We start from the raw sequence: 11,859 nt of genomic DNA on the forward strand, positions 1-11,859 counted from the left end.
TTTATCTTAATATAGCTCAACCTTCCCCCCAACATAAATGTAAAATTTAATACAAAGTATAGAGCCAAGTAAAGTCGTTCTTTACTTAGGAAGCTCTTAGGTGCTGGCTATAATAGAATATCTAGAAACAGAAGGGCTAAAAAGAAAAAGGAACTGGAGGGAGAAAAAAGACTCACCTTTATATCTCTATGAACAATAGCACCTCTGTGAATATAGTCAATTGCATGAACCAACTGCTGAAATATTTCTAGGGCATTCAATTTAGACAACTCTCTTATTTCTATCGTCTTTTTATCATTTAACCAATCCTCGAGGGTTCGATTCTCGCACAGCTCCATTTGAATGAACAAGTAGGTCTGTTCCTTTTTTACCGCTGAAATAATTCAGTGTATATTACTGAATTGATAATATTTGTTTATGTTAACATACATAACTATATCTTTCCCAGTAAAAATAAAGTAAAGTTATGGTAATATTAAAATTCAAGATGCACGTCAAGGGGAAGCGGCAATGAGTCTTCTTCATTTGATTCAATATTTCTTAATCTCAAAATATTAAAAAAAAAAACTTTGTAATTTTCAAAAAGTCAAAAGCTACATGTATATTACATGTATATTATTTTAACTATGGCCGGGAAATTTTTTTAATAAATTTTACGCAACAAAAAAGAATTATGGTCACTTTACCCTTTACACTTTACACAAAAAAACATAAGCCTAAGGATTCATATCCCATCAACAATTTCACCTTAGAAACACCAAAAGAACAAGGAATCTTAAAAATTATTCCGCGGATGTATAATACACTTTATCCTAAGGGTTACTTCGATCCTAATTTCAATGATCTACCAAAAATCCACAATTATATAGTTCTGCTGCACCCTAGACATGGCTTATTCTAGCTCTCTGGCTACAAAATTAGAAACACTGCTATCCCCTTATATTTCAGCTATTTCTATACATTAAAAATTCATTTCATCTCATTGAACAATTAAAAACCTTGATATTAACAAAATATAAATTTGACTAGTTTTGATTCTATTTCCTGCTACGCCTCCTGATATATTAGTTTATGTGAATTTTCTGTTAAAAAGGGGGGAGAATATAATGTCAACCATATAAACTGCAAAACGTAAAATAATGAAACCATTCCGAAACTATCTTGTCCAAAATTTGACAATATAGTTATAATTTTGGGATAATGGCCTAAATTGGGGATGTACCCAAAGATGCTAATACTCACCAATTTTACCAATTCTTAAATCAAATTTGTAAAATCTTCCGCTATGAAATATTTTCTTCTGAAGCTCCATTTCCAAGGTTGGCTTATGGACGATATTACGTCTTCGTGGAACTATGAAGAGACCTAACTTCATGCCTTCAAATAACATCTTAAAATTTTAGACTCTAATGTTTAATTAACCCTAAAACTAGAAAAATTAAGATGAACTACCTGTTCTAGATATCTTACGTTTTAAACATCTTCTGAGTATTGAGTTTTTAATCTATATAATGCCTAGATATAACAATAAGGATTTGTACCAATCTTCCTACAACACTCCTTGTTTTTATAATAAAGTGGTTTTGCTTTTAAGTCTATTAGATGTTAACAGTTTGTTCTGAAGTGCCTTTAATCCCAGAACTCAACTGTATAAAGAATATTCTATTTTTCAACAGATGTCCCATTAATTTTCTGGAATTAATTAAGGAAAAAAGTTTGAAAGCGCAAGATCAATACTTGACTGTTTTGAATGAAACCAAAAGTTTAGAATGCTGCATCAGTACTTCTACCACCAATCAAAAGTATGTCATTGATGAGCGATAAAGAAAATGTCACTAATGCGTCCAAAATCCCTGAATTGACTGACCAACTACCAATAATTGGAGATAACCATACAGTGTATAGGGCCATTATATGATATGATAGATGTTATTTTATTACGGGACGGGTATTTTAAGGGACGGGCGTATCAACTTCGCAGGGGGCTAATTTAATTAGACATAAAAAGTTCTAGTGCCCTTTGTGAGAGTCAAAAGTGATCAGAGAGCAACCAACTACCTCCAAAACACATTTTTCTCTAGATTTAGTTTATCGGAATCCTTCTATTTTTCTTAAGTAAGATGTTGAATGTTTCCATTTTTCTTAAAATAAAAACCATGATCATAAGAAAGAGAACTGAAGAAACGATGAATGTGGATTGTCTAAAAAACGATCTATATAGGTCGTGAGCCATAGGAATTTTATTTTTGGCCTTAAATTTGGAGAAAAAAATCCCGTGAGTGACGTTATATTCATGATCCCATTTCAAGAACATACATACATCATATTTGCTTGAGTAGTTGTTGTATAATGTCTTTAGTGTCTATAATGTACTGTCTATGTTTCAATGATGTAGGTAAAATTACATAAGAAACGTAGCTAAGTATACAAAACCAAATGTAATGAGTCTTTTGCAAAAAGTGTTTTCAGCAGTTTCATAATACCTAGAGGAAAAATGGATAATCTAGACCATGAAGAACAAGGAAATATAGGGTTAGATTGCTTGCGACAACAACAATTACAACGAGTCAAATTTAAAAGTGGCAAACAAAGAAATGTCCTTAAAGAAAGAATATATGGTAAGTAGATAAGCGGTAACGGAATTACAAGCGTCAATGAGAATCGGAACTTGTAAAAATATATTGTAAAATTGGCATTTAAGGATTTTCTGGCCTGCAAAAAGGATCTACATAGATCATGAGTCTGAATAAATTAGTTTGGACCTTTAATTTTGTGGAAAAAATCGTATGATTGACGTCGTATTAAATTAATGAGAATAAATAAATCATCACCCCCAAAGATTGAACGTATCGTTCTTATCATCTATGACGCATGCAACATTAAAAAGGGAACATAACTAACTATCAAATACAAAGTGTAATTCGTAAATTTACGAACGGCGTTTAAGCAGTTTCATATTACCTAGAGGACAAATCAGCAGTCTAGATTATCAAATGTGACAAGACCAATCTGAGCAGTGAAGGTGTTAAAATAATGTCTAAGTATTGATAAACGAAAATGAATAACAAAGAAATATACAGTTAGAATGCTTGTGTCAGCGACAAGTACAGTGAGTCAAAAACAAAACTGAAAAGCAAAGATCTAAAGTGATGATAAACGAAAATGAAGAACAAAGAAATATATAGTTCGAATACTGCCAAGCCCGGTACGCTTTTATATATGAATTCTCATCGTCACTTGTTTTCTAACCACAGAAGTGAGCCTCTATTTGATATCATGACTTCACCACAGGTTTTTTAGAATCACCCTGACAAAATTTTTTACACCCACTCGGAATTCTTTCTTAAAGTCCTAACCTATTTAGATCGTTAGTATGGCCAGTCATTTGCTTGTTTTGCATCTATAGATTCTTGTTTTCCAGCCGTATATTTCATCGATTTTTAGTAATCTATACGTCAGAAAGTTTTTTCCACACCTTTTGCTTTAGTAATTTATATTGATGCATCATATCGTTTAATTTCTTAAGACGTTATAGTTAACAAATACGTCTTTTTCAGGTTCTAACCACAGATCCCTGTTTAAAATTTCGTTTACAATCCCATGTGATTCTACCTGTCCTTTGTTCCATACATTCAATAGCTTTTGCGATTCTCACTTTCAGGAATTTTCTGATCACATTTCTTTATGCTTCATTTTCATCAATCAACCCCTTAAACATTTTAAATGACCTGAAATTAGAATTAGCTTCTTTAAAATTTTTTTTTTGTTTTTGGACCTATAACTTATGCCTTGGCTTGTATTTTGTCATTAAGTAAAAAACCAACGAACCCTTGTTTTTTTAACAGAGGCGAATACAGTATCAGGCTCCTGGCTAACGTCCTTATAAACTCCAATTTCTCTCTTTATAGCTATTTAGTCGCTTGGAGCTCTTATAAAATTTTTAACATCAACTTTTTCTCCGGCTTGTCTTTTGTCATTATGAAATACATATTGCCAAACCTTTTTTCTTAATAAAGGCATGGTAACCATTGAATACCCTATCCATGTCAAGTTCCCATACCTAATCATTATAACTATTATTTTAATTTTGAAAGTTTTGATTTTCATTGTCGCTTATCTTCTAGCGCCATTTTTCTTTATTCTTGATTTTAGATCTTCATTACTTCAGAAAATTTAACAATACCCCTTCCTTTAGCTGCTCTAATTGGTCTATTCTTATAGAATGGACCAGGTTGTAAATTTTTTAATTGTTCAGGTGGTAGGACAAAAATTACTTTTTCTTCTAACGAATTATCATTTATAACACATATAAATTTTCATTTTCTGGGTCTTGTCTCATTTGATAGTCCAGGCTATTGATTTTCACCCATTGTGACTTCTGTTTTTTCAGGCTATTCTCTTGTTGTTATTACTTTTTATAATTCAGGTGGTTCTTTAGTATCATCATTTGTATTCCCATCGCAACCATTTTTAATTTTGACAGGTTTTGATTATACTGTTATTATCACAGGTTTGATTATCACTGCGAATCTTCTAACCCGATTTTCTTTTTTCTTCATTTTTGATTTTCATTACTTGAGACAATTTGCCAATGCCCTTTGCTTTAGCTGTCCTTATTGGTCTAGTCTCACATAATGATCCAGGTTGCAAATTTGTTAAAGGTTCGGGTGGTGGGACAAAAACTTTTTGCTCTTCCTATGAATTATCATTTATATCACTTGTAAATTTTTGCTATTTGGGTCTTTTCTCATTTGATGGTCCAGGTTGTTGATTTTCACCCATTGTGATATTAATGCCAATACCCTTTTGTCTAGCTGTCCTCTTTGATCAATTCTTTCATGATGATTCTCGCTTTAGATTTGTTAATTGTTCAGGTAGTGGGAAAAAAACTTCTTTTTCTACCAACGAATTATCATTTACAATACTTGTGTATTTTGGTTTTTCGGCTCTACCTCTACAGAAGTTTTTCACGCTGATATGTCTTTTCACGTGTTGTCTTTTCAAAGATATATGATTACTGAAGCAAGTCCAATTTCTAATATCGATTATCTAATACGCTTCAAATTTTTGTTATAATTTTTTAATGTTTTTGAATTTCTGCAATCCCCGGTTAAAATTTATACAAATATTTTTGCAATTACCAGTTTTTTGCTCTTTAAAAATTTAATATAAACTTAACCATGCACTAAAATCTTCAATTTTTCTAAATAAGTGTGACAACATCATTGAAATACTGATTTATACAAAAAATGTCACTCAAATGACTCTTTTTTTCCAAAATTAAGGCCGTTGATAAATTTTCTGAAACTTTTAACCTATTTAGATCGTTTATCTAAGCCAAAAAATCCCAGGATGTCAATTTTCCTCAAAAAAATATAGAGCCGTTTTCGAGACAAAATATTTAAATAAAAGCACCATTACTACCCACTTGTAAATATAATATTGCCGTTCCATGTTTTCCAATAGTAGATTTCTTTGTAGATTTTTGTTCATCTTTACCTAAGAAAGTTTTTTCCACGCATTTTGCTTTAGCACTTTAGATTAATACATCATCTCATTTAATTTTTTAAGAAGTTATAGATGAAAAATACATCTTTTCCAGTTTCCAACCCGAGAATATGTAGCGTAATCAGAGGTAGGGAAATGTGAAATTCCCTTTCAAGCTAACAATGAAGAACTTGCCGGTCCCATTTCCAAAAACATACTAAGATAAAAGTCTAGCAATAACGGCATTTGCGTTCATGCAATCTACTTAATTAAGGTAGTCACGAAATATGTATTAATTTCACTTTACTCAGCAAGCACCTACACCGAGTTTCGCTACGTAATGAATGCCTTGCGTGTCGTATAAAATAGTCAAAGTAATAGCAATCTCGTAATGTTCTTTTTGCTTCAACTGGAACAGAATTTTGCTACCTAATTAAAGTAATATTGGATACAAAATTGAAATGTTTTTGAATTTTATAAAAAGGGATACGGCCTGTCACTTAGCTTTTAATGGATTTAAGTACACGACACATACTGAATATTACTGTGGACCAGGTGTAGGACAGTCTTTAAAAAAGGCCAAAAATCAATACAGGTTGCTAGGAAAAATCCCAAAGGAGAAATCAGAAGTTTATACCCGTTAAGAATTAATGTTTTGGAGTTAGTCTTGATGCAACTGCAACTCATGATAGTCTCTTGTCTTGTGTTAGTAATTAGACTTAAACCATGAACTATTATTTATTAAGACTATTAGAGTCAAGACTATTATTTAGTCTTGATGCAACTGCTACTCATGATAAACTGTTGTCTTGTGTTAGCAATTATACTTAAACACTGAACAATTATTTCATCTTTATGTAGCTACGACTCATGAAAGTCTTTTGTATTGCACTAGCCATCAACCTCTGATTACGAGCAGTTTGTCATTCTTGAGCGTGTAATCATTTGGAACCCTGTTGCTGAAACCCGTGTGATACTATAAACTTGTTGTGCTCTAACTCTAACTTTCAATCCTTGTGCATCATAGCATTATGTTCTTTTGCACTTCCAAGTGCATTCCTGTCTATCCTACGTAAGTGCTTAATAAATCCTTTGTATTTTTATTTGAGTTCATTTATGCTAGTATATCTCAGATTAGTTCAGTTTCTCAAATTCATTCCCTTAAGATATCTGATTTCAACCTAAGAAACTTTGACAGTAATCTAGTAATTGACTCCGCTTGACTTTGGAGCTATGGCGCTGTGTGAACGCTTCTTTTACAGCAGAGTCGAGATAAGAGAATAAGAGAATAAGACAAAATCCCCACTCTCAATAACTAAATTAAAGGCTTCCCAGAACTATGATTCCAGAACTTCCCCAGAGCACAGCTTTAAGGTTAAATTTCCCCTTGAATAAGTACCACAACCTTAAACATTCAACCCCCCCCCAAAAAAAAAGTGGCACGGTCGGGTTTAAATAAAAGGGAAATCACAGGGACTAATCATAATACAATTTTTATGAAAAAGTAAAATATAATTTACTTAGAAATACTAGCATATACTATGTACTGAAAGCTTTAAAATAAACTTGATAAGGTCAGCGAAAGAAATAAAACAAAGCTTTCATTAAATTGGCATGTTATATTTTTTAGCCTAGCACCCATAAGCTAAATCCAAATAGGGACATCCCCATAGAAAATCTCTTTTAGGAGATAAATAGGTGTCCCAAGTAGGCTACCTCTAACGAAACCTTTGGATTGAAAAAAAATTTTGTTTTTTGTGATTAGGCTACGTAACAAGTATAAACTTATTTAAAAAATTTTACATTAGTTGAAATTACAAAATCCCTTCTTCAGTTTGATGGGAAAAGTGACGTTAACGAATATAATATACAACTAGCACAATTTGTAGAAATAATCTAAACGAAACTAAAAAGACTGGTAGGCAAACTGCTCTTAAGCCTGAGTGAGTAAGCATTCACATATCTGAAACAAATTGAGAACCTAGTAGGAGCAAACAATATCTATCCCATAATCTCAATAGAAAAATTATTCCAAGAAAGGTTCATTGAAACAAGTTCGACGAATAAACTGAAGCATGGGATTGTATGTTTTGACCAGACCCAAAATGTAAGAGATTATTTACACAAGATAAGAGTATCGACAGAAGCCCAATTTGGTCCTGGATCAGGTGATTTATATGAAGAAAATCATCCTACATGCCTTCAAGCAAGGGATATGCCCGAAACTGTACCGATTGCTGATCATAGGCAGCACAATAGCGCTGCCAAAGTAAAGAACGATATTGACACAATGAATTTTTTTTGTTTAGACCAGGGCACTTTGTATCAAATAAGTTGTCGTAGAAACTTCGAAAAGAACTCATTCAATTGGATATTGGAAGGGTTTGGGCACTTTTTAATAGTCAAAAGTGATTGCAAGACAACTAACACGCCTTCCATGCCCACCATTTTCCCATACACATCCAATTAAAATTTTGTGATAGCCATTTTGTTCAACGTACTTTAAAGATGTGGAAATGATGTCTTTGAGGAGAAGACTTCCTCCACAGCCGTCTGGGCAAGGGTTGTAAGTTATGTCCTGGAGACATATAAGGTTTTTATTGAAAGTGTTGTCATAGAAACTTCAGAAAGGGCTCATTAGATTGGGAATCTAAAGGGCAAGTGCCATTTTTAATAGTCGAAAGTAATTGACGGGCAACAAACCCCTCTCTCACAGCCACCATTTCCTCAAACACATCCAATCAAAAATTTGAGAGCCATTTTGTTCAACGTAGCTAAAAGTTCTGGAAATTATATCTTTGAGGATGACAAACCCCCACACCCCTTAGGGCAAGGGTTGTAAATAATGCCCCAGGGGCAAATAAGATTTTACATATAGTGTTGTCGTAGAAACTTCTAAATAGACTCATTCAATTGGAAACTGAAACGGCTAGTGCCCATTTTAAAACCCGAAATTAATTGGAGGGCAACTAATCCCCCTCTCACGCCAATTTTTCCCTCAAACACATCCAATCAAAATTTTCAGATAGCCATTTTTTCAACGTAGTAGAAAATTTTGAAAATTCTGTCTTCGAGGATGACAACCCCCCCCCCGCCCCCAGCCCACAGGGTAATGGTTGTAGTTTATGCCCTGGGGGCATATGAGGATGGGGTCCAATGGGGACAGTGACTCCAACCAAGAGGAACATAAGAAAGAACGAAATTCAAAACCATCCTCAGTGGCAGCACACGCAAAAGAAGTAAAGTTAAAGGATCAAAAGTTCCTAAAAAAGCAAAAAAAAAGCAAAACAAATCACTAGCGAACTCAAAGAAGGACAAAACACAAGAAAGTGAAAAAAAGTGGCCAAAAAGTCTGGGAGAACGAGTAAAAGACCTGATAAATGGAAGTATGTTTAGTATAAGCTAATAATTAAAACATATTTCAATTTGTCAGATTTTTCCTTCCTAAATATTTCAACAGAAACCAAGTTAATACATCACTAAAAAAAAGAGAGCGGAAGGAATTGCATCTGCCGGAAAGAGGATTTGCTTCCAATGTACTATAGAATATTTGCAGCATATTAGAAACGAATTCTCCTACAGAAAAGCATGGCGAAAAATTTTCCAATATATCCTCCAAATCAGTGTTATCAACTACTTAGTGAAAAAGTGTAATTAGAAGTTGAAAAGTTAAAGAAGCACCCTCAATCATGGGGAGCGTGTAGTCAGAAGTTTGTAACTATTAGAGTTTGTTGTCCTGGTTGTCATAACAGTTTGTCCAAGTAACTCCCCCATGAAAAACAACCTGTACTTTTACAAAAAGAATATCGATCAAATCATGAATTAAATATAAAAATTAATAAAAATAATTGTACCAAATTAACAAGTGAGTTAAGCAGTATATATAACCGCTTCGGCCACTAACTGATCATACAAAATCTTAAACAAATAGATATTGTTACAGGAAGACTGATCCGCCAACAATAGCCTAGATTATTTTCAGATCATGACAAAAGTAAATATCGGCACTGAACTTATCTTTATAAATTATGCACATGAAAATTATTTAGTTGAAAATCTGGAATGAGGTGTAGAATCAAAATAATCACTAACCTTTACAAATAAATTAGCTAACTGGAATCACTGATAATATTGTTTCAGGTGATACATGAAATAACATTTGGATAAAAGCCCCTGAGCCAGAAGCCCCTGAACTTGGACTGTAAATACTCTTTCCACTACCAAGTTCTACCCACCTGCTGACATTACAATTATGGAGCAGTTGTTCCTGAAGCTCTCGAGGCTTATGGAAGTCACTGCTCAGGAAAGAGGGAAGGTAAAAAATTGATGAGACAATAAAAGCTACTTTTGAGTCCCTCACGGGAGTAAGTGCATCAAAAGAAAAAAACAGCAAGGAAATGAATGAAATGCTTGTAGCCAAACAGAGTAATAAGCTAGCTACTTGAAGCAGAGTTTAAATAAATCAAACAGAAAGTCGAAGAAATCTAAATTGAAATGGAGTCATTAGGTGATTCTGTTCTTATCAAAAGAAACAGTTATCTCTGTAATTTTTGAGAACTTCAAGGCTTATATACAAGAATGCAAGAGATAAAAAAAGAGGTTTAAAATCATTGAACCAGTGCTGTAGTATCTGCATCAATGACAGTTCAAGAGACTCTAATCGTTGAAAAGATTAAGCATCAAAACTTACAGCAAGAATTCAGTCACCCTGGGGGAGAGAGAAAAAAAATCAAGCTCCGACAATAAAATCTGGAAAAAGAGCTTGAAGAAAACAAAATGGTTATAGATAAAGAGTGATTGAAACAGAAATAATTTTACTCAATCATAGAAACAACAATAGTAACTGTATACACAGTTGAAGTTACTTTTCTATGCAACCCGCGGGTGGAAAGTGGACTTAGGAACGATTCTATATGTGGATTACAAGGAAAGGTACAATTCCCAATCCCAGATTTACAGACTATATCTACCAAACGATGCCCCTCCACTTTGAATAGTTCTTCTTCTGAAGCCAAATGCGCCACCGCTCAGATAGAAAATAAGGTTAGTCAAGATCCTTTAAAGTCTACTCATATCTTAGTCGAGGGAGAGCGTCAAAATGTCAATGAAACGTACTCAACTCCTCAAGTGAAATCCCTTGAGAACCAGCTGCAACAGCTTAACCCAGATAAATAAGAAGATACCAACTACCGACACTGTACGATGCCAAAAGAGGTAGTAATTATTGCATGAATTTTTAACCTAATTAAAGGATGTTAGCGTCTAACAAACTTTGCAAATAAATATATAATAGTAATCAATGAATCGTGCGAGTAGAGTAGTACGTACCATTTCTATAGAAGCTATAGGAAAACATATCTATAGAAGCTCTACACCTTTTCAAAGAGTGTGAGTAGCCCCTCGCATAGGTAATACTTCTATAGAAGCTCTACACCTTTTCAAAGAGATTCAGAGGCGGCCTACAGGTCATGACACACTTTCAAAGTTCACTGCCTTTTTGGTGATAAAGCCAAACCAGATTTTTGATCTGGTTAAGTGGGTATAATCTGGTTTGGTTTGCTATTGCGAGAGGACTCAAGCGATTTCTTTCTTTGTCATGAGATTTACGTAATTAATTAAACCTGTTATTATAAAACCAGCGTGTCTTGTTTCGTTGTAATGCAATTATTTTTTGTATATACAAAAAGGGGTAATGAGATATTCGAGCATTTGCAAAAAAGGGGTAATTAATGTTGAAAAGGTGTAATTACTTCTTTAGTTTACGAGATTTGCGAATTTTTTGCGAAAAGATCTCAGTTACATACGGATTCGGTTACACGGGGATTAGTTAAATGGGGTCAAGTTGCATGGGGAGTTCAATAGCACGAGGGGTTCAGTTGCATAGAGGAGTTCAGAAGCTTGGGATTCAGTTACATGGGGTCGGTGGTCGTTATAATACACAAGTTCTATTTGAACAGTGTTGTGAGATCCCCTATCACACCCCCAAAGGACTCCGATCCCTCCCATCCCAACCAGTGTATTAGCGAAGTTACTCTGTGGTCGTTTCATCTTTGGTATTATTTGATTAATTGACTGTTTGATCAATGACAATAACGTTTGATAGATTTTTTTACGTGAAAAACTCTAGTTTCTTTTCTTATTTTTGAAAACATTTTGGAAGAAACTAAATTTCAGTTGGGGGGGGGGGGGGCGGCGGGGCCAAACGCCGGGCGGTGCTGAAACTGGGGGCGGAGAGAGGCAGTGGTCCCCTCTGTCCCAGAGGAACTTATGCTCCTCAACCCAGCCCCTTGCCACTTACTGGCAGGGGTGAATCCGGGGAGAGGGTTAAAAGTTCAAGTGCCCTGTTTAAGCGACCAAAAAACTGAAGGGGCA

At 34.2% G+C, this 11,859-nt stretch overlaps 1 protein-coding gene across 2 annotated transcripts in view; it reads right to left on the minus strand.

The window, feature by feature from the left end:
• Positions 1-11,859, minus strand: part of LOC148943982 (uncharacterized) — a 254,608-nt gene that overhangs the window by 154,526 nt on the left and 88,223 nt on the right. For both annotated transcript variants that reach the window (XM_089101051.1, XM_089101050.1), the window contains exon 5: positions 177-373. In XM_089101051.1, the coding sequence (XP_088957177.1) occupies positions 177-373 (197 nt within the window). The remainder of the gene's footprint in view (positions 1-176; positions 374-11,859) is intronic.

This window comes from Artemia sp. Qi Xiang Cuo, chromosome 15 (genome assembly GCF_049724085.1).
Source record: "Artemia sp. Qi Xiang Cuo chromosome 15, ASM4972408v1, whole genome shotgun sequence".
Lineage (NCBI taxonomy): Eukaryota > Metazoa > Arthropoda > Branchiopoda > Anostraca > Artemiidae > Artemia > Artemia sp. Qi Xiang Cuo.